Genomic DNA, 23,411 nt, shown 5'->3' on the forward strand with positions numbered 1-23,411 from the left:
TAAAATAGTCTTTCCACATTTAAAAATAATATACGATAATTGTAACATCCTACTTTCGGTTATATTAATAAAATAAAGTTCGTTTATTTTATAGCGGTTCGTTATCGGTTTAGTTGAATAGAATACGAGATGGACTTGTGTCGGGTAAATGGATATGGGTTATGGACTTGGGTTATGGAGGAATGAAGGAAAGACCATGGGCTTAAGCCCATGATCAAAATATATATATACCCTTAATCCTCCATTTAATTCATTTACACATATCTCTTACACCTCTCAAACACACACACTTAAGCTCTCTCTCTCTCTCTAGCCTCTCTAGCCGAAATATAGAAGAAGAATCGGATCCCGACCCAAGGTATGATAGTATTTTGTTGTATGAGCTTAAATCCGTTAGTTATGGTCACTAAACGACGAGCCGACATCGTTAAACCGTTTAAGTCACGAGATCCGGGTGGATTCGGGTATAAACCGAACCTATGATGAGCTTAGGAGTCACCCTAGCTCAGATCTGGATTGAACGGGACGAAAAACGGTGAAAAACGAGCTAAAACCCGTTTTTCCGGCGAAATCGCGTTTTTCCGGCGGCTTTCCTGCAAAGGCGGCGCCGGAATAGTGGTACGAGGATAAGGAATGTCAGGGAATGTTCTGACATCCCCTGACCTAACCCTAGTTCGCTAGGGAGTAATTGACGAATTAGAAGCGATTCGCTAGCTGATTCGTCTAAGGGAGTATAACGAACTAGCTTTGATTCGTGTACTAATTCGTTAAGGAAAGATTAGCAAACTAGCATGTCATTCGTTATGGAAATAAGGGCGAACTAGGCCATTCGCTAAGGCCATTCGCTAAGAGAGGGACGAATGAACCCCCTTCGTTATAGGGTTCATTCGTTGACCAGATCAGTTCGTTAAGGTCCAATTCGCTATAAGGACCAGTTCGTTAAGATGCCTGATTCGTTACAAAGGCAGATTCGCTATAATGGCTAATTCGTTATGAATTCCCATTCGTTAAGAACTGAGTGACGAATTAGAACTTTGAAAGAATGACAGAACATTCCCTGGACTTAGAAAAGAATGATTTAATTACAAATAAACCCTTGAACTTTTAAGTAGCATATTATTCAATGATTCAAAATGCTAATAGAAAATGTGATAAGACAGTTAATGAAAATAAAATTTTTCCAAGTCAGCTTAACCCCAGCCAGGGGCTCTGCCCCTTGGACCCCGCTAGGGGCTGCCGCCCCTAGAACCCCGCTGCCAGGGGCGCTGCCCCCGGACCCCCGTTCGTTGAGGGTAATAACTAAACTAGAAAGGCGATATGTGTAGTGATAGTTTACTGAAACGTATAATTATTATACAATTAGTCGTGCACAGCTCAAGAAGGGGATAACCGTAAACGGTGAACGCAACCGCATTGAGGTGAGTTTCTAGCCACACTTCCTTGTTATGTTTTTGGGGTTGTGTGCATACTCGATATGATATTTAATACACTTATCTTAAGTGGTAAGTGTATGCCTTGTATGATTTATGTATGATGATTGTTTGACGGTGCGTGAACGATCTTCGGATATTGCATGTACCGTCAGGTGGGAGTTAAGATATGATTGAAAAGTATGATGAAAGATATGATGTATGTATGAATATATGATGTATGCATAATGTATGTATGCTATGATGATGGAACGTGAACGCTCTTCGGAGATTGCACGTATTGTCAAGAAAAATATGTATGAACAGGTACGGTACAGTTACACGAAACAAAGGGACCAGACCCTTATAATATCTGTGATGTTAGGGACCAGACCCTTATAATATCTGTGATGTTAGGGACCAGACCCTTATAATATCTGTGATGTTAGGGACCAGACCCTAATAATATCTGTGATGTTAGGGACCAGACCCTAATAATATCTGTGATGTTAGGAACCAGACCCTTATAATATCTGTGATGTTAGGGACCAGACCCTTATAATATCTGTGAGGTTATAGGGCGAAAGGCTCTTTAAAACGTATGATTATGTATGTAAAGGAAGTATGAAGGTAAGAATGAAAGTATATGCACTTACGTGAGTATGTAAGAAAGTTAAGAGGTTAAGTATGAAATGTAAGAAGGTATTGTATGATTATGTGATTAACTAGAACTCACTCAGCGTAGCTGATTTTTAGTATGCACGCAGGTGAGTAGGATGAGGCAGCTCGCTTGAGGAGACACGTGGCACTGAATAAGGGGCTGGCATCGGAAGACTCAAGACGTTTAAGTTTAATGTTTTGTTTATTTTGAAAGACAAGATGTTGTTTTAAGAAAAGAGGTGTTTTGTTATGAAATGTTTTATGAAAGCTTTTATATTCCGCGAATGTTTTAATTAACTCTGATATTTAGAACTGCGTTTATGAGTAAATCCAACACGAAAGTAGGGCTACCGGTAACGGGGCCTTACAATAATGGTCCTTCAACTTCAATCAAGTTTTGTTAATATATTAAATAGTTGCATATTCCCCCCCCCCTAATTATTAACCAACTACCCCACGACATTTTAACAGCCGTAACTTTTTCACAAGTTAATATTTTTTTCTAAAAACTTACACCATAAAAACGAGCATTTTATTACCTTTAATTTGAGTATGGTATTGCTATAGTTTATTAATTTTAAATAAACTAACATGTTACATGAATACCAGTTATTACCGGCAATGGGTCGGGCATGTTCAACTAATGGTGTTGGAACAGGTTAATACAAAAAGGGTTAATTTAGTTCATGTCGGGCGAGTTTAGATCGAAAGAGTGATGTCAAAACGGGCTTCGAGTTAAAACGTTTTCGGGTCGGAACATGTCCGTAAAAAAGGATTGGGTTAAAAGTAGTTTATTTGAAATTAGTGTACATTTCATCTTTGCTTCTTGCCTGTAGTCACCTTTTATGCGCGTTCAAGCATTAGTTACGTGGATAGCATTGTTTATACATACCGGGTTGCTCGCATATAGGCATTATGTGGTGCACTTACTGGCACCGGTTACACCCCCCAATGCCACATTAAATGCATACCACCGTCGGGTTACGCACGTACCATTGCAAGGTTACAAACGTACTAACACCGGTTGCGTTTGTGCGTACACCGCTGCATCGCGCGGGCAACTGGCTAGTTCTTTTCAAAAGCAGAATGTTACAATATTGAAGCAGATGTATAACGATAAAAAAACAAATTATGTGATCAAAATGTAATTAGTTATTATATTATGATTATATGTCAACGTAAAAATTGGAATCTACATTACTGAAGATTTTAATTCCAAAAAAAAAGCATCCTAACCCCATGTGTTGTATTAAATTCAATGTCCAGTATCATTTATTACACTTCTTAGGAATTAAAGTCTTTTTATTTTAACCTTCTATAAATATATATATATATATATATATGATATTTTGAGTGTTTTACATGAACATATATAAAATTAATCCTATAACAAAAAGCACAATCGGTTTGTGTTATATCCACCTCATGATAAACGTTTTAAATGTCCATGCACACACTCTACTAGTTTATTTATCTAAACTGGCTAAGACACATTATTAAATAAATGAAATTAATTTTTTTTATTCTTTTTAAAAGCAGGATGTTACAATATTAATGCAAATGTATACGATAAAAACCAAATTATGTGATCAAAATGTAACTATTAGTTATTATATTATAATTATATGTCAACGTAAAAATTGGAATCTACATTAATGAAGATTTTAATTCCCCAACAAAAAAAACAATTTACCCCCTATATGTTATATTAAATTCAATGTTCAATATTATTTCTTACATTTTTTTAGGACTTATAGTCTTTTTATTTTAACCTTTTATATATATAATATTTTAAGTATTTTACATGGATATATATAAAATTAATCCTATAAATATCTAAAAGAACAATCGGATTGTGTTATATCCACCTCATGAAAAACGTTTTACATGCATCTTTAAAAATTTGCACTTAAATCTATGTGTTTTATATGTATGGTTGTAAAATTTATTTATTCTTAGTAAAATTAAATTTATTTCCTTTTATCATCTGTTATCATTCAAAAAAAATCAACACATCTTAAAGAATTAATACAATTTACTATAAATAAGCTCTACAAATAATATTCATGAAGCCTCCTACATCGTATTATGAGCAATGTTATCATCCTTGAGCATGATCTTCTGGTTGAACCTCCGGGTAGTCCCCCACGGGAAAATTCGTCTTTGCGGTGTTTCCACGATAGCGAATGTTGGCCCTGTCGTAAGCTCTGGCGGCCTCTTCCGCCGTCTTGTAAGTCCCCGGCCACTTCCGCTTTTTCCCAGGAATCATAATCTCCGCCGCCCAATTTCCAGATGTCCTTAAACTTACTCCTCTATATTTCTTCTTCCTCTCTTCTTCACCACCACCTTCAACTAATAATAATTCACACCCCAAACAAGCTGGAGCTATCATTCCACAACCACCACATACTTCTTGCTCCGGTAGACACTCTACGATCATAACAGTACCACTAGGCCCAATGTCGTTGCCGCCACTTACAATCATGGTGGAATACAATCTTTTATATGGTTTCTGGGACTACTAAGGGATTATTATTATTATTATTTGTAACACCCTGAAATTTCTAAGATAATGTTAAATATATTATTTAATAATAGAGGGGAAGTTTACTCGGGTAAGCGGAGAAATAAATAAATAGAGTAGGAGCTAGTATGGGTCGGGCTAGTGTTGGTTAATGGATGTGGGTTATGGACTTGGGTCATGAAGGAAAGAAGGATGAGACCATGGGCTTAAGCCCATGATCCATAATTATAAAAGCCTTAATCACCCAATTATCATTCATTTCTCATACTCCATACACCACCCAAAACACACACTTAGCTCTCTTTCATCCTACTCTCTCTCTCTCTAAGCCGAAACCAAGAAGAAGAAGAAGAAGAAGAATTGATTACCGACCCGAGGTAATGATAGTATGAAATTGTAGAGATACAAACTCGTTAGATTGAGACTAGAAAGGCGATATGATTAGCAATAGTAATTGATATTGTAATTATTAAACAGTTAGACACGCACAGCTCGAGAAGGAATAACCAGTAGCAGAAGAAGTAACCGAAATCAGGTGAGTTTCTAGCCTCATGTCCTTGTTATGTTTTCGGGGCTGTGTGCATACTCGATGTGTGAATACACTTACCTTAAGTGGTAAGTGTATGCTATAGAAGTCATACGAGGTAGTTATTATATAATGCTTGTCGGTGCGTGAACGATCTTCGGATATTGCACGTATCGCTAAGGATAGTGATTTCCAAGAGGTTGTTAGTGTGTATGAATGCTATGATGTGACTTGTTTATTATGTAAATGATGTAATGATATGAAGTGTGTTGTAGACGAGTAGAGGTAGAGTGTGTTAGAAGTGGCAAGAGTCTAGTAAGAGTGTTAGTGGCATGACGGTAGTACGTGGTAGGGTAAGCCTATACGTGACTTCGTTATTAAAGTGGCAAAGTGGCATAACGTTATACGTTATTAAAGTGGCAAAGTGGCATAACGTTAATTCGTTATTAAAGTGGTTAAGTGGTACGGATAAATAAGAGGTTAAGTGGTAAGGTGAGCAGGTCAGATAGTGGACTACGTATATATTGCATGTAGTGGTTGTATGATAAGTTGCTTGATTAACTAGAACTCACTCAGCGTAGCTGACTTTTAGTATGCACGCAGGTGAGCTGATTATAGAGTTGGCATGAGGACGGCACATGACATGGATTGAACGGCTGGCATCTGAAGATGGAAGAAATGATGTTTTAATATGATGATTTATATTATGGTTTTAAAGAAAATATTAAATGTTTTGTAATAAACGGTTACAGTTTTATATTCCGCGAAAGTTTTAATTAACTCTTATTTGTAAGAACTGTGTTTATGAGTAAATCTGATGCTAAAGTAGGGCTACCGGTAACGGGGCCTTACATTATTATTATTATTATTATTGGATGGATGTTTGAAATTGTAAGCATGGGTTCTTGATGTCCTTATATAGTTTCGATTTGCCGATGAATTAAAGTGTGGGGCTAATCAAGCCATCCGCTGAATTTTGTCCGAGTGAGAGCGGCGACTGTGCAAGTTACGACAAACAACATGATAATTATGTTGCCAACTATTTTACAAATGCTCACCCTGTTCCTTAATGTTCTTTTATCATTAGTACTCGAGGTTTGAATAATTATAAAGAGAACATTAAGTTAGTTTTTTTAATCGGCTGATTCGTATATTCTCGCTACTTCCGAATCTACATCTTATGTCCACCAAACAACGCACCTTGCCGCCACCAGTGTTCCAATTTTTTTTTCCCAGATTTTATTTTCGGTAGTAAACATCGTTCAATACCTTTCATTTTGGTAAAAGAGAGAAAAACACAATATAAAAAACATCTAACATAAAAACATTATATTATCTCTACAACCATTTTCTTCGAAAATATTAATGAAATGTAGTTTCTATAGTAAGTTTGGTAACTATATTTAAGTGGTGGTTTTTCCTGCGCGAATCATACTTGGGAAAAATAGCTTAAGGGCAACAATATTTCCTGCTGATTTGCAGTGGGATCCAGTAATATTTTTCAAGTGTGCACTGTTTTTTGATGCTTCAGTTTTATAGGGGCGGATATAAAAAAAATTGGGCCGGTTCGACGGTTCGGTTGTATATTTAAAAAATTCAAGCCATCAACAATCAAATTTGTGACATCTATACTATAATCTACTTGTGTTGAAAATTCATTATGTTTTTGTAATCATCCAAATAGGATTGTTCATGGTTTGGTTTTGACGGTTTTTATGTCAAATCATGAGGCAAGCCGTTAGTAATGGTTTTTTATTATAGAAAACCGAAACGTCGAAATTTAAATCCAAACCATTACTAACAGTTTGGTTTCATGAATTAGGTTTTATTTCACATTTGTATAAAATATTATATAAAAAAGCTACCTGCAAGTTGTTTAAGCATAAGAAAACAAGATGTCCAAAATAACTATATGCATGAAGATAGATATGTGTATTTCAGTAGTAAAAAAAAATAAACAAATGCCCAACATCTAGAATCCAATCCGGGACGTTAACCTTAACAATCAAAGTCTTAGCCACTCCGCCACTTTTCCAGTTTTGTTAAGCAATTCACTCCACTATTATTTCGAAACTTGGGTGATTCCCGTGCACCCGTACCTCCAAGGTAGATCTGCCCATTCTGATTTGAAAACCATTCATATTGTATTAGATTCATATAATTACAAATTGTCTTTAACTGGTGGTAATTGCTCACGCACCTTAGAAGTGTACAAACGATTGGGTCGGGTTCCACGACCTTTACATCAGTATTAACCTCTCGAAAAAAATTCATGACATGTTTACATTGATCATAAATCATAAAACAATTACCGACGCCAATTTCAATAAATTATAACACCGGTATTGATGTTGTTTGTTCAATATCGGTTGGATTAATAAAGGTACCGGTGCAGTATGGACACTCGGTATAATCTACGATACTAAAAAAAGTTTTTTTGAAATATAACCGTTTTTTTAATAATGTTTATATCTGAACGTTTAGAAACGAAGTTAATTGCATACAACCATGTATTAATCAGTTTTAATAAGTTAATAAACGCCACTTGTTTAAGACAAATCAAATTATTATATAAAAATTTGAATGTGTAATTTAAACACGTATTTTTTTTACAGTAAAAGAGATGAAACTAAAATTTGGAAAAAAGTTAGATGGACGTTGAATGACATCTGAAAGGCTAAAACGTCACTATTCATAAAACTAACACTTAAAGTTGGCATTTTCTGTATGCCACCACCTTCAGCTTTCGTGGTTTTAGTATCACAAGAATTCAACTAAAAATACTTTTTTACTAAACTTTTATATATATATATATATATATATATATATATATATATATATATATATATATATTTATTGAGGACATATTTGGGATTGAGTTTGAAAAACTTATTGACTTATTAGTTTTTTATTCTTAGCCACTGCCTACTCACCAACCCTCACTGTGAGACGTGCGTAGCCTACAGTTGGTGGAACAGTGCATAGCCGGCAGTAAAGGAACAGTATACAGCCGGCTTTGTCACTATCGGCCGCAGCCTATCCACCAACCAGCATGGCTTGTGCGTAGCCCACTGTTGGTAGAACAGGAATACTATTCAGTCGACTGTACCTTCTTGGAAACCTACCTTCGGCTATAAATACTCCAACGCCTTGGAATGGTAAGGACATTATCTGATATCGCATTATCTTATCTTCTCTAGCAATCTCTTAATATACACTTATATTCAGAGCAATCTAGTTTGATTCTCACGCCGGAGGGTGGTCACAAGGAGGAATCCCCCCTTCTCAGTGACGAGCTTACGGTCTGTTTTGCAGGTCACCTGAAGAACAACTTTCTTTGCTGGACCTCATCCTTGTGAGAAACATCTATTTAACCCCCAGATTATCCGTAATCTGCCCGGGGTCGATTAGTGTTTCTTCTTTGGCGCCATCCGTGCATGAAAGCTAGAACTAATTCTTAGTTTTTTCAAAATTTCTGAAGAAATGGTTAACGTTACTCCGGTCCCAAAGCCAGTAAGCGACCAAGAAACCCCGGTAACCACAACCCCAGCAACTGGGGGGAACACCGGCGGTTATACAAATTTTACGAACACTACCCCGGTTACCCAAGCCGGAACAAGTGCAGTAAACAATATTTCACTAGGGTTCACTGATGCCCAGTTGGAGAAACGGACGAGGGTCCCTCGCCAAACACTCGATCAAGTTAAGGCGTGGGCCGAAACACGTCAGAGAGAGTTCCAAGCTGAGTTGGATGAACGCTTGCGTTCACTTCAACAGGCTGACGAATTCGGTAGTACTCGCCAACATCTCAACATGAACAGTGAGTGCGAGTACTCGGACGATGAGCGGGAAGAATCCGATACCGACGCAAACCCTCGCCATAAGGCAAAAGGGAAGCGTAAGGAAACGGACTTCCAACCGACAAGGAATTTTGGAGAAACCTTTAAACCAACGAACGCGGGGAGAAACCCACGTGACTTCTCCAAAACCTTTAGACCAACTGCTGCAAATGCAGGAAAGTCCAAGTTTGCAAGGGACATTGCGGAAGCAATCGCCCCGAGAAGTGCCAAACAAATGTCCAACATCGGCACTTATGATGGTCTATCCGACCCAGACGACCACTTGAACAGATTCATTGCGGGGGCAACCGTCAGTAACTGGACGGAACCCACGTGGTGTTATATGTTCCAGATGACTCTGGTTGGAGCGGCCAGGGCATGGTTCGATCGTTTACCGGTCCACCACATCTATGATTGGGCGGACTTTCAGAACAAGTTCAGCCAACACTTCAGCCAACAGAGGAAATATACTGAAGAACAGTGGACGATCCTCAACTGCGTTAGAGAGGAGGATGAATCTTTACTAGACTTCATCACTCGCTTCAACTCCAAAAAGCTGAGTCTGGGCAACATAAGTGAAGATCTTGTTCGCGCCGCTTTCATCCAGGGCGCCGAATACCCAGAGCTTATCCGCACGTTGACGGGTAAGGACGGCATGCCATCCACATGGGATGCCATCATGACGGCGGCCAAGCGCTTTGCCGAGACAGAGAAGCAACTGGGTAGGGATCTTCCCCAGAGTACACACCTCTACACGCAGAGGACCAGAGAAAACAATGTTCGGATCGCCCGGCAGAACAAAAATAGGAAGCTAGGTATTTGGCAGTCAAGGGTAAACTTTGACACCTCATCCAGCTCTCGCCCTCTTGTTGGAGGAAGGGATAACACACACCCTTCAAGCCGAAAACACCGGTGGACGCCACTCACCAAAAGCGTCACGGAGATATTTGCCACCGAAAAACTACCATGGCCAAAAGCTCCAATGATCCGGCAGCGACCTAATGCGGATCAAAGCAAATCCTGTGACTTCCACGGGACAAAGGGTCATAGTACGGAGGAGTGTACATCCTTGAAGGATATTGTTGAAACATTCGTCAAGGATGGAAGACTTGCACACCTTGTGGCATCAATCAAGAAGGGAGGAAGGAATGATAACCGGTACAGAGGCAACGGACGAAAGCCCGTTGACATCAGCATCAACATGGTTCATGGCAACATCAGAGGAAGAAAAAGGCGAGCAACAGAACCATGCGCGTGGAAGGAAGCTGAAGTGCGCTTCCCGCGAGTGCCAGGAGGACCCAGCAAAGAAGGCCCTATCGTCATCAAAAGCCAGCTGGGGCACTACATCACTTCTCGCACTCTTGCTGACAACGGCGCCTCGTCAACGGTGATGTACAGGCAGTTCTTCGACAAGCTAGATGACGAAGACAAGGAACGCCTGGAAACGGTCTACACCTCGATGGAAGGGTTCGACGGCAGCACAAACACCCCCTGGGTATCCTATCATTCCCCATCACTCTTACGGACGGGAATCACTCACGCACAGAAGATGTGGATTTTGTCATGATGAGGAAGCCACACCACACATACGACATTCTCTTCGGAAGAGACGGGATGGCAAGATTCAACGCCGTGGTATCTTCAGTCCACGGCATGATGGGATGGCCAACAGCTGAGGGTGTAGCGATGATCACCAGCATTCCCCAGGTATGCATCGCATCTGTCTCATCTAAACCCAAACCAAAGATGGCTAAACCAACCATCACCGAAACCGGAAAAATGGGCCTTCAATGGCAAATACCCTGACCAGGCCGTTACCATTGGCCCAACAGTCGTTGATCCCACGCGCACCTTACTCAAACGCTTACTACAGAAAAACACTGACATCTTCGCGTGGACACCAGCTGACATGACTGGCGTACCCCGAAGTAAGGCAGAGCATAAGCTCAAGTGCGACCCGGCTGTTACGCCAGTCGTACAAAAGCGCAGAGTAATGGGGCCAGAACAAACTAACGCGTGTAGAACCCAAGTCAAGGAACTCCTTGACGCAGGCATCGTACGCGTTAGCAGATATCAAACATGGGTTGCAAATCCCGTTATGGTACCGAAGAATAACAAACAATGGCGCATGTGCATAGATTTCAAGGACTTAAACAAGGCATGCCCCAAAGATTGTTATCCGTTACCCGAAATTGATCTTAAGGTGGATTCGTTAGCACCGTTTCGCCTTAAATGCTTCCTGGATGCGTATAAGGGGTACCATCAAATCCACATGGCCGTTGATGATCAGGACAAAACCGCTTTTCGGACGCCCGATGGCACATTTTGTTATCAAATGATGCCATTTGGACTTAAGAATGCCACATACCAACGCCTGATGGACAACCAGTTTCATGCCCAAATTGGGAGGAACTTGGAAGTCTACATGGATGACTTGGTCATCAAAAGCCCTGACGCAGAAGCGATGTTGAAAGACATCGAAGAAACTTTCAACACGCACAGGAAGATAAACATGAAGCTCAACCCGAGCAAGTGTGCCTTTGGAATGGAAGAAGGGAAGTTCTTGGGGGTCATCGTCACTAAAGATGGCTTCAGAGCGAACCCTGAAAAGGTTGAAGCCATTATCTAAATGGAATCACCTACTACCATCAAACAGGCTCAGACACTGAATGGACGACTAGTCGCACTTAATCGCTTTTTGGCAAACCACGCGGATAAGTCGTTTCCTTTCGTGTCAACGTTGAGAAACTGTTTAAAGAAAACACACTTCCGCTAGACACCAGAAGCGGAAGCAGCTTTTCAGGAGATTCGGTCACGCTTGATCGAACTCCCAACGCTCACAGCACCAAAAGCGGGGGAGGAGTTAATCCTATACCTTTCCGCAACAGATAGAGCAACCGGGGCGGTCCTGCTAGTTGAACGGAAAGGCATCCAGATGCCAATCTATTATGTCAGCCGTATCCTAACATACGTAGAAACCCGGTACTCTACCCTCGAAAAATTAGTCTTAGCACTTATACACGCTTCACGCAGGTTAAGACGATATTTCCAGGGCCACCCAATCACCATTCTCTCCAACTTCAAACTTGCAAACGTTCTACGCAAACCCGAGTTATCGGGACGCCTAGCCAAATTGGCAATTGAGTTGGGGGAATACGCGATAAAGTATAAGCCAAGACCAGCCATAAAAGGCCAGGTTTTAGCCGACTTTATTGCGGAAGTGCCTGCATCGCGGGAAAAAGAGTGCCAGGAAGAGGCTCAACCCTCTCCAGCACAGGACATCAATGATGTCTGGCGACTCTACACTGATGGAGCAGCCAGTAACGAGGGTTCAGGCGCAGGGCTGAAACTAACAAACCCAGCAGGCCAAGAATACACTTACGCTATTCGACTGGATTTTCCAAGTACGAATAACGAAGCCGAGTATGAAGCATTCTTGGCCGGGCTGAGAATTGCGCGTAAGATGGGAGTGAAACACTTGGAAGCCCACGTAGATTCCATGTTAGTAGCCAACCAAATCAACGGGACGTACACGGCCGTGAACGACACAATGGCCCTGTACCTCGCACAAGCAAAAACCCTTATGCGCGATTTTAACGATTGCAAAGTCATACACGTCAAGCGTAGTGAAAACAAATCTGCGGATGCGTTAAGCAAGCTTGCATCATTAGCCTTCACCCACTTGGGAAAGGACATCCGCATTGAACTCCTCGAGGCACCTTCAGTCCCGCATAGGGAAATTTGTGTCATCCAAACCGGCACAGAAACGTGGATGACACCAATAATAAATTACATTGCGGCAGGTACACTACCAGAGTCAAAAACACAGGCAAGAAAACTACGCTGTAAAGCACTGAATTATCAACTCATCGATGACATCCTTTACAGACGTAACTTTCTTGGCCCACTCTTAAGATGTGTGGACAACCAAGTTGCTGACTACCTCCTAAGGGAAGTACACGAAGGCATCTGTGGAGTACACGCAGGTCCACGCGCTGTTGTAGCTAAGCTAAACAAGGCGGGATACTTTTGGCCGGGGATGCATACGGATGCGCTGGCATACATCAGAAAGTGCAGGTCTTGTCAGCTCTATGCACCCAACACGCATCGCCCGAAGAATGAACTTGTTCCGGTCACCTCTTCATGGCCATTTCAGAAGTGGGCCATCGATGTGACAGGCCCATTTCCTACAGCAGCAGGAAATGTTCATGTTGGTGCATAATGTCAGTAGTTCATAGTCTAGTGTCTGTAATCGAGTCTGTAATGTTTAATTATGTTTTGTATGTTTAAGCGAAGTTACTGACAAGTTCGCTTAACAGGCGAACTTGTTAGTCAAGCGAAGTTATGGACAACTTCGCCTGAACATGCCAAGCGAAGTTGTCGTGTATTTATATACCTAGGCTACGGCTTGGTTTGGAGAGGTTCCAATCAGTTGTTCGTGTTAGTTTGTTCGAGTTGTTACGAGAGCTGTAACGTGTGTCTGTAATAGTGATATCGTATCACGTGTTTGAGTTATTATATAACGTGTGTTTGTTTCGTGTGTTCGTGTGATTCGTGTTCTATACTCGTAACGATCTACGCAGGGATTCCGCACCTGAGTAGATCGAGATATCTCGTGCGATCCGTCCAGGGAACCTACAGTTCAGTTCCTAGTGGTAGCCATCGACTACTTCACCAAGTGGATAGAAGCAAAACCCTTAGCCCAAACAACCGCGAAACATATCAAAAAATTTATTTGAGAATTTATTATTTGTCGTTTTGGACTTCCACAGAATTTGGTGAGCGATAACGGCACCAACTTTGCTGACAAGAAGCTACAAAAGTGGCTGGAAGAACTTCAAATCACCCACACTTTTACCTCAGTGGCGCACCCGCAGGGTAATGGTGAGGTAGAATGAGCAAATAAGAGCATCGTCGAAGGCATAAAGAAAAGACTCTTGGAACACAGGTCCGGCTGGGTGGACGAGCTTCCGCACGTCCTTTGGGCAAACAGAACGCTGAAAAAGGCCAGTACGGGAGAAACCCCGTTCAGTCTCACTTATGGCACTGAAGCCATGGTCCCGGTCGAAATTGGTTTACCCTCACCAAGGGTCTTGATTCAGCCAGAAGACAATAATGCAGAAAGACGGTTAGACCTTATGCTAACCGAGGAACGCAGAGACTTAGCCGCAGTGCGTGAAGAGAACTACAAGCGACAAATGCAAAAGTACTACAACACGCGGGTAAAACTCTGCAACTTCAATGTAGGAGACTACATACTGCGTAACAACGAGGCTTCGAACCAACAACGCCCAGGAAAACTGGCCCCGGTCTGGGAAGGGCCATACATTATCAAAGAAGTTCTGGGAAAGGGCGCGCACCGGCTCGAAAGGCTCGATGGCACTCCCATCTCAAGAACATGGAATGGAGCTCAATTACGCAAATGTTACATGTAGATCAATTCCAAACTTGTAAAGAAAAGGCCTAGAGCCACTTCTAATGGAAATGATTCTCCTTTCACAATGTGTTGATAGCCTTACCTTTATACTTATGAACTTCCCACACTGATGTGCCGGTATTCACCGCATAAATATGGGAAGAAGTAAGTCGTTACGTGTGGAAGGCGGCAAAACCCGCATAAACGCAAAACGGTAAAAATTTCAAAAGAAAACATAAGGAAAACCTCCACGCAGGACAGATGTAGGCAAAGTTTAGCCATCCTACTAAGTGCAAGTGACGGTCTTACCCGCACAATCACGAACGAGGAAGCAAAACTTCAACCTATTATCTACCACGTTCAAAGGTTAACTTATTCTAAACACTTAGAAAATTTCAAAGGAAAAGATGAGGAAAACTTCCACGCAGGTCAGATATAAGTAAAGTTAAGCCATCTTACTAAGTGTAAGTGACGGTCATACCCGCACAATCATGAAAGAGGAAGTGAAACATAAACTTATAATCTGCCACGTTAAAAAGTTAACTTATCTAAGTACTAAAGAAATTGCTAAGTTAAATCAAAACATGCGTAAAATAAACAAAGCAAGGAATTAGCACATAATCTTTATTCCATCAAAATTCAAATATTACAAAGATTGCTGGGTGCATACCCGCATACAAAAGAAGCTATACAAAAATAAAAATCTACTCTAATGGTGGAAAGGGATCTTCAGGATCAAGCTTCAGGACCACTTCCACTTGGACCCGCACCATCAGTTGAGCGTGGCGGTTCAAGGAAAGCTTTAAGGATAGCTAGCCCATCATCAGCAGCAGCAACTTCGTTCACCTTCTCCACCACCGGATGCGGGAAGGCGGCATACTGGTTCACTGCTTGGTCATAAACAGCTTCAGTATCCACATCATACAAAGGGAAGTTGGAATGCGGGATGCCTTTCTCAACGAACCCTAGACCAAGCAGGAAGCCGGCCTTTTCCCCATCCTCATGAGAAGCGTTGAGGGCTGCGCTCATGGCATCATCGTATGATGTGTCCGTAAAGACTCGATGCACAACCTACAAGAAAAAATACAAGTGTCAGAACCTTTTCTATGTGCAAAGAAAAGTGTAAAGATATGAAATTACGCATACCTGAGACAACGCTTCTCGAAGAAGCCATTCCTTGGCAACCAGAGCTTCCTGGAGGGCAGCTTGAGCTTGGTTACGGGCGCGTTCGGCTTCACTTTTGTTGAGGTTGGCAAGCAACACTTCTTTAGCCGCAGCCTCTTCAACGCCCTTTAGCTTCCGCTCAGTGTGGTCAAGCACGTCCCTCTGGTCCAAGATCTCTTGGAGCTTCTTGGCGTCTTCCATCACCAAGGCATCATGAGCCTGTTGGAGCGCATCTAGTTTGGCTTTAAGTTCCTCATTCTCGAGGCGTAGAGGCTCAGCAACAGCTTCAGCCTTGGTGGCCCTCTCGGTTGCGTTCCGTGCGGTTTCCGTGGCCAGCCGAAGCTGTTCGTTAACAGCTTGGGCAGCCTTGGAACGGGCCTCGAGACGGGCCTGAACTTCAACCTCAAGGGCCTTAAAGGCCTTCTCCTTTTCCGCAGCCACTGCGGTAAGCCTTATGTTCTCCTCCCGGACAGCCCGCGCCTGAGCTACTTCTTGAATACGAGCTGCTTTTAACTTGTCGTTTTCTCGACAGAGCAGCTCGACGCGCGGCTGCATCCGGGCCAGGAGAATCCGAAGCTCGTTGGTTAGCCTACCTTCCTGGTAGCTAGCCATTGCTTCCCCCAACGCACCACTGGGAGCTGCGTGACGAGCCCACTCCACGCACTCCACAGGCGTGCGAAGGGTTTTTCCTCGGCGGATGTTCCATCGTGGAACATACACTTCATTGGAATCCGACACTGCAAAAAACAAAAAGCACTTAGGAAAAGATGATATATAAAAAAAAGGCCAAAAGAACCCTACGCACCTGTAGGGTCGACAACAGGCCGATAGCCGCCAAACCCATCACCTGAACCCAAGGGAAATCCATCCAACAGGTCAGGCAGATGGGAAGGAGGCAGAGGTTGGCGGGAAGCCCCAAGCATACTTGAAGGATCGGCCGTAGCTGCCGACGTCGGATGAGGCATGGAGGCCGCCGCGGTAGAAACCAACGGAGGTGAACTCACCGGAGGTGAACTCACAACCGTGGTCGCCGCTGCGGAAGTACCCGCAGAAATAGTCACCGCCGGCTCAGTGAAAGATTCAGTAAATATGGCACTGACAGCCGGCGGAGATGTCATCACAGTTGGAACAGTTGGCTCAACTGGGTGAGCAACTGAACCAACAACTGAAGCAGGCGCAGCCGCCTGGGTCATCGCCTCAGGTAGGTGGACCAAGCCTACCGTCATGGGTCCGGAGGTGCTCCTCCCTGGAATGCGGTAGCATCCACGCCTGCACAAAGAATATATAAGTATAATGGCGGAAAGATATGAAGTTAAAAAGTAAAGAGTTTGTACTTACGGGTTTTCTTGAGCCTAAAAGTGCGAACAGGCGGGGACGAACCCGATGTAGCCGGCCTCTTCACGCCGCTCACCGTCGTCCTGGGCTGCTCGGAGGTGACGGTCGTCTCAGCCTCCGGAGCAGTGGTCTTAGCACCACCAGGGTTCCCCGCCACCTCCTCGCTTTCGGTCTCTGAATCAGACCGGTGCACCGGATCAGCAGTGGAGGCAACCTTCGCCTTCCCCTTCCCGCCGACACCCTTCTTCTTCCGCACCAACGGAGGACCATCTGCGGATTTCTCATCAGAAGATGACAAGATTAGAGGAATTCCAGCAGAGGTTTCAGCATTGAGAGGTCGAGGGTTGAATAACGCCTTACCTGGCCGCGTGGCGCTCAGAATAGGGTGGCCTGGCGGGTAGACCTCCACAAACCGATCCCTCGTTTGCTCCAAGATGGGTAACTCGTTCTCATCGAGAGCACGAGTACCCATCCGAGCGGGACCATCACTCTCCCGTGGCTGCAGGAGAGACTGCAAATCGTTTCCCTCTGAAAATAAACAGGAAAGAAGTTAGAAGAAATTCTAAATCAACAAAAAGAAATGAAGCATACCGTAAGGGACAGAGTTCAAACCGTATTCAAGGACGATCGGGATCTTTTGCGCCTCCGCATCCTTTCACACCCGGCTCATCCCGAGCATCACCATCTCGGACTCCGCAAAGCGGTAAACCGGAGATTGGACTCGGGAAATCTTTGAGAACCATTCCGCCTCCTGGTAGTTGGAGGCGTGAAGGCTGGGGAGTGCTTGCCCATTCTTGAACTTCATGGCAAGGGGGATGGCGCGAGCGGAGATATAAAAGAACTCCCGCTTCCATGAACGAAGACTGCGCTCGGTTGCGCAAATCTTCAAACCCTTAATCCGGGTTATCAGAGTATACCACCCCTGGATGCACCTCCAAGAATAGAAAGTCATCAGGCGGTCGACGAAGGGCTCAACGCCCAGAATCCGGCACACCCACTCGAAGTGGCGAATCTTCGTGATCGCCATCGGGTGTACCTCGGTCAGGTGTACACCGTGCCTCTCCAGAACACGGTACACAAACTTCGTCAAGGGGAACCTAAGATTCCCATAGATAAAGAATGCGACATATACCCCGATCTTTCCTCTGGGGGCATCATACACCGTCTGGTGAGGTTCAGAAAACTCAGGCTCGTAAGACTCGAGCATGAACTTCCTGACGATGTACTGATATAGATCGACAGGCAGAGCACACTGGCACTCGCCAGCAGTACTCTTGTCATCCTTGTCGGACGTGGATGACGGGTTCTCGGCGTACACCCCAGCCTCCTGGCTGTAGCCTCAAGATCGTGAGCAGAAGACATCTTGCAGGTATGAAAGAAGAGAACGATTTCAAGAGAATGCTCGACTGAAAAGGTGAGTATTCGCCGGAAATCGTTTAGAAGATGAAGAGAAAAGTGAGTGTGGATTACAAAGGACCCTCTCCCCCTTTATATACTAATCGCAATCAATGCGATGAATTTAATGCGGAAGAGAGAGAAATCGCAGGTGCAATGAAACTATGACACGTGGCAAAGAGCAAGCTGGCAACAGCTGTTGAAAGGACGCGTGCCATTAATTTCGCGGCCACGCGCCCGAAAAATCGCGCCCACGCGCCTGAAAAAGCGCCTGGAATGACCATATACTGTCACGTCGCCATAACTTCCTGCACGTCCTGACACTGTCAGAAGAAACCGTCGGACGACGTTTCAACAGTTTGGACTGTTCTTATCCTTTCACCAACTCTTCGAATTTCAAAATTTCAAAAAGATTCAAAAGTAAGCGGGAATATACCCCTTACCTTGGCAACCAAGTAACTATAAGACAGGTGCGAGTACAGTGTTAAGGCAAAACCCTTCACATACTTAGCACCCGCAGGGAATTGACGCCAGGAATACCTTGGAAGTAAAGTAACCGTAAGACGAGTGCGGGTACAGTGTCAAGGCAAAACCCTTCACATACCTAGCGCTCCGCGGGGAATTGAAACCAAGAAGGATCTTCTGGGCCATGCTTGCGGAAACGGGAATAACATCCCCGCATAGCGGGAACGTCGAGAACTATATTGTTTGAAACTCCAAGATGGAATTGGTGGTTTTAACATAATTGATCACTATGTTCAAAACTACCAAAACCTCATGGAGAATCCACACAAGTGGGACTTAACACTCCTAACTTGCGAGGAGGTTACAGACCTACCCGCATCATACCCAAAGATCAAGCAGAAAAGTCGGGAATTTCTACGTGGCATTAGGAAAACCGCGGGAGGAATCCCCACGGAAAACCTTAAAACTAAAAACCCTTTTCAAAACCCCTTGCTAAAGTCCAAAAGTTCACCTCACTTATTAGTAATTCATGAGAAGAACATTGGACTGGGGGGACTTGAAGAGGTAGGTCCCAGCAGAGCCCAGTTGGACCCACAAGACTCACCTTGAAGAGGGACGTCTGCGCAAGGACCAACTGCTTCCGCAGGACCCACCATGCTCAGAGATGAAGACCTTACGCGCAGTACGCCAGCTGTTCCCGCAGGGAAAGCCTCCCAATGGTGAAGTACCCCGCTTGTTCCCGCAGCTGCGGATACAAGCCATCAGGGAAGGCTACCCGCACTAATAGCAAGGCTACACGCACAAGGCACTAACTCGATACTTCAGTAATGTCACATGAAGGAATGAGCAAGGCGGGAACACTCCCGCCCAAATGATCCAGTCCGTATGCTTCTGGAAGATCTTTTGGACTATACCTGCCAAGGTATGGGCAAAATAGACGATCTGACCAAAACAGCCCATGAACCAATCACAGGGTGACAACTCACCGACAACAGTACGAGGAGGAGTACCCTCTAGTACTGTTTGTCACTATTAGCAGCTGCCTACTCACCAACCCTCACTGTGGGACGTGCGTAGCCTACAGTTGGTGGAACAGTGCATAGCCGGCAGTAAAGGAACAGTATACAGCCGGCCTTGTCACTATCGGCCGCAGCCTATCCACCAACCAGCATGGCTTGTGCGTAGCCCACTGTTGGTAGAACAGGAATACTATTCAGTCGGCTGTACCTTCTTGGAAACCTACCTTCGGCTATAAATACTCCAACGCCTTGGAATGGTAAGGACATTATCTGATATCGCATTATCTTATCTTCTCTAGCAATATCTTAATATACACTTATATTCAGAGCAATTTAGTCTGATTCTCACGCCGGAGGGTGGTCACAAGGAGGAATCCCCCCCTTTTTAGTGACGAGCTTACGGTCTGTTTTGCAGGTCACCTGAAGAACAACTTTCTTTGCTGGACCTCATCCTCGTGGGAAACATCTATTTACCCCCCAGATTATCCGTAATCTGCCCGGGGTCGATTAGTGTTTCTTCAGTGCTTTTAGTATCACAAGAATTCAACTAAAAATACTTTTTTACTAAACTTTTATATATATACATATATATATATATATATATATATTTATTGAGGACATATTTGGGATTGAGTTTGAAAAACTTATTGACTTATTAGCTTTTTATTCTTATAAAATTCAAAGCAAAAAAAAATAAACTTTTGTAATTTCTAAATAATTTTTTAACCTATTGACTTTTAAAATTTAAAATTCCCAATAAATCATTAACTTATTTTCAAAAGATTAGCAAAAACTATTCATAACTGAATTCTTGTGATAGTAAAAGCTCTAAAGCTTAAGGTAGTAGTATTTAACAGGCTAAGAGTATAAGGGTAGTTATGTAAGTTATAATGAACATTCTAAACTTAAGGGCAGTTAGGTAAGTTACTCTGAACATTCTAAACTTCGGCTCCATGTGAAGTTACACTAACCGGGTCCACGCCGCTCTTAATTTAAGCCATAAACATTTTATCGGTAAGGAACCAATCACGATGAAACAAAGGTTATACGTGTATTGTTTAAAGATTGGGGCATGGGAATGAGTTGGAAACTGATTGGCTATGTTTTCGTTACAAAACAAGGATTTTCTCAAAACTATCAATCTAAATTCTAGAATCTATTCTAAAGGCATCCATCAATTTTCTTAAACTGATTGGCTATGTTGTGCTGCTATATGTATATTTGATTTACTTTTTATTACGAGTATTGGTTACGTGCGGTTTTGATTTTTAATGTTTAGTGTCTTTCTTAACTTATAATTATTGGGTTGCTATTACAGACTTTTACATAATCCAAAAATAGTTTATACAAAGGAAAAATTCCCAAAATAGCCCATTTATATAATGTAGTTCCAAGTTTGTCCCTTAAAATTCAAGTTTTCAACTTTGTCCCTTTAGTATCTCGTCGCCGGTGACATGTTAGCGAACACCGACGATATGTTAACATAGCATAGGGTTGACGATGCGTTATGTTGCTAACATAGGGTAGCAGCGATGCGTTAATGTTTAAAGCAGGGGTTCCACGATGCGTTAGTTGATAACGCATCGCTGCTACCCTATGTTAGCAACATTAACGCATCGCCGACTCTATGTTATGTTAGCAACATAAACGCATCGTCGGCGACTTGTTGACATAACATAGGGTTGACGATGCGTTTATGTTGCTAACATAGGGTAGCAGCGATGCCTAATCAACTAACGCATCGTGGAACCCCTGCTTTAAACCTTAACGCATCGCTGCTACCCTATGTTAGCAACATAACGCATCGTCAACCCTATGTTATGTTAACACATCGTCTGTGTTCGCTATCATGTCGCCGGCGACGAGATACCAAAGGGACAAAGTTGGGAACTTGAATTTGGGAGGACAAACTTGAAACTACATTATATAAATGGGCTATTTTGGGGATTTTTCCTTATACAAAACCGCTTGTACTAGCTTGAGGATGGTGCAGGAGTTGACCAAGGGCATTAAAGTTATCATAAAAATAATTAATAATCACCTGAAACTGGTCAACTTTTGATACAAACCAAAAAATCTCTCCTTTTTTGAACGACCAAATTTGAAAGTTTGGATTGCATACGGAAACTAAACCTCCCGATCATCTCTATTCCATTCTTAAGATAAAACATATAATAGGTGAGAAGCTCTTTAACCCAACCTGAAATCTTCTATTTTTTTTTTATCAAATGTGATAGTTGAACTCAAAACTTTCGCTTTCTAAATTGAAATTTTAGAGTGTTTGATCACTTCAACCACTTTCACTGAGATCATTAGCCCAACCAAAAATAAACTAAGCACCTAATGTACTTTTGATTTGATTTCGTTTTTTAAAACTTCAAATTAAAAAGGTACTTGTCGAATTAGCAACTATTATTATTATTATTATTATTATTATTATTATTATTATTATCAAACTAAGCGAATTTGACAAATCGGTTAACTAGTTAAACCTAGCGTTGAGCCATTAATAAGTCTAACCGATTAATGGGTGACATTTGAATCGGTCAGCATGTTTCTAAAATGACTCATTAACAGACTCCATGAAACATTAAGTTGTGCCGTCTAAATAATCAAACACACTCTACCTCTGATCAATTCAGAGATAGTCTGTTAGCCCTTAATGCATATGCGTGTATGTTGGGTGGTTGTAAAAAAAATTCATAAAATTTTATTTCCTTTTATCATATGTTATCAGTAAACATCATACACTTACATATATTCACTTAAACTAGTTAAAATCACCACATCTTAAAGAATTAATTAAATTTACCATAAATAAACTCTAATAATAATATCCATGAAGACTTAAATTATATTCTGAGCAATGTTATCATCCTTGAGCAAGATCTTCTGGCTGAATCTCCGGGTAGTCCTCCACCGGAAAATTGGTCTTGGCGGTCTTTCCTCTATGGTAAATATTGGCCCTGTCGTAAGCTCTAGCGGCCTCTTCCGCGGTCTTGAAAGTCCCCAGCCACTTCCGCACCTTCCCTGGAATCATAATCTCCGCTGTCCAATTCCCGGACGTCTTTAAACTTGTTCCTCTATATTTCCTCTTCCTCTCATCTTCACCACCAACTGCTGCTAATAATTCACACCCCAAACAAGCTGGAGCTGTCATTCCACAATTTCCACATACTTCATGCTCCAGTGGACTCTCTACGATCATAACACCACTAGGCCCAACGTCATTGTCGCCTCTTATGACATGGTTGAATGCTAAAACCATGGCGGAATTCTCATCCATGTTTTCTGGGACTACCGAAGGATTATTATTATTATTATTAGTGTTCATTTTGAATGGATATTTGAAATTGTGAGAATGTGTTCTTGACGTCCTTATATAGTTTCGATTAGCCATGAGTTAGAGTGTGGGGCTGATGATGCCACACGCTGACTTTTGTCCGAGTGAGAGTGGAGAGTGACAAGGGACAACAACATGCTATTCATGTTGCCTAACTATTTTACAAATTCTCACCTCTTAAAGTTTTTTTTTTTATCATAAGTACTTGAGCTTTGAAAGTTTAATAAAGATAACATTAATATAGTTTTTCTTTTAACAGCAACTTAGTTGCCTTTAACAGGCTATGTCATCATGTTTTTCCTTTTTAACTGTTAAA

General features: G+C 42.4%; 2 protein-coding genes across 2 annotated transcripts; both read right to left on the bottom strand.

Moving 5' to 3' along the window:
- Nucleotides 1-4,170: 4,170 nt before the first annotated feature.
- Nucleotides 4,171-4,554, bottom strand: LOC143635306 (ethylene-responsive transcription factor ERF122-like). The gene has a single exon (XM_077103169.1). The coding sequence runs from the start codon at nt 4,552-4,554 to the stop codon at nt 4,171-4,173; it is 384 nt and encodes a 127-aa protein (XP_076959284.1).
- Nucleotides 4,555-22,624: 18,070 nt separating this feature from the next.
- Nucleotides 22,625-23,086, bottom strand: LOC143635307 (ethylene-responsive transcription factor ERF109-like). The gene has a single exon (XM_077103170.1). It carries the CDS (start codon nt 23,084-23,086, stop codon nt 22,625-22,627), a length of 462 nt encoding a protein of 153 aa, XP_076959285.1.
- Between the last annotated feature and the right edge of the window lie 325 nt (nt 23,087-23,411).

Source organism: Bidens hawaiensis, unplaced genomic scaffold (assembly GCF_021521415.1).
Source record: "Bidens hawaiensis isolate Kalapana, Puna unplaced genomic scaffold, B.hawaiensis_p1.1 tig00007430_1, whole genome shotgun sequence".
Lineage (NCBI taxonomy): Eukaryota > Viridiplantae > Streptophyta > Magnoliopsida > Asterales > Asteraceae > Bidens > Bidens hawaiensis.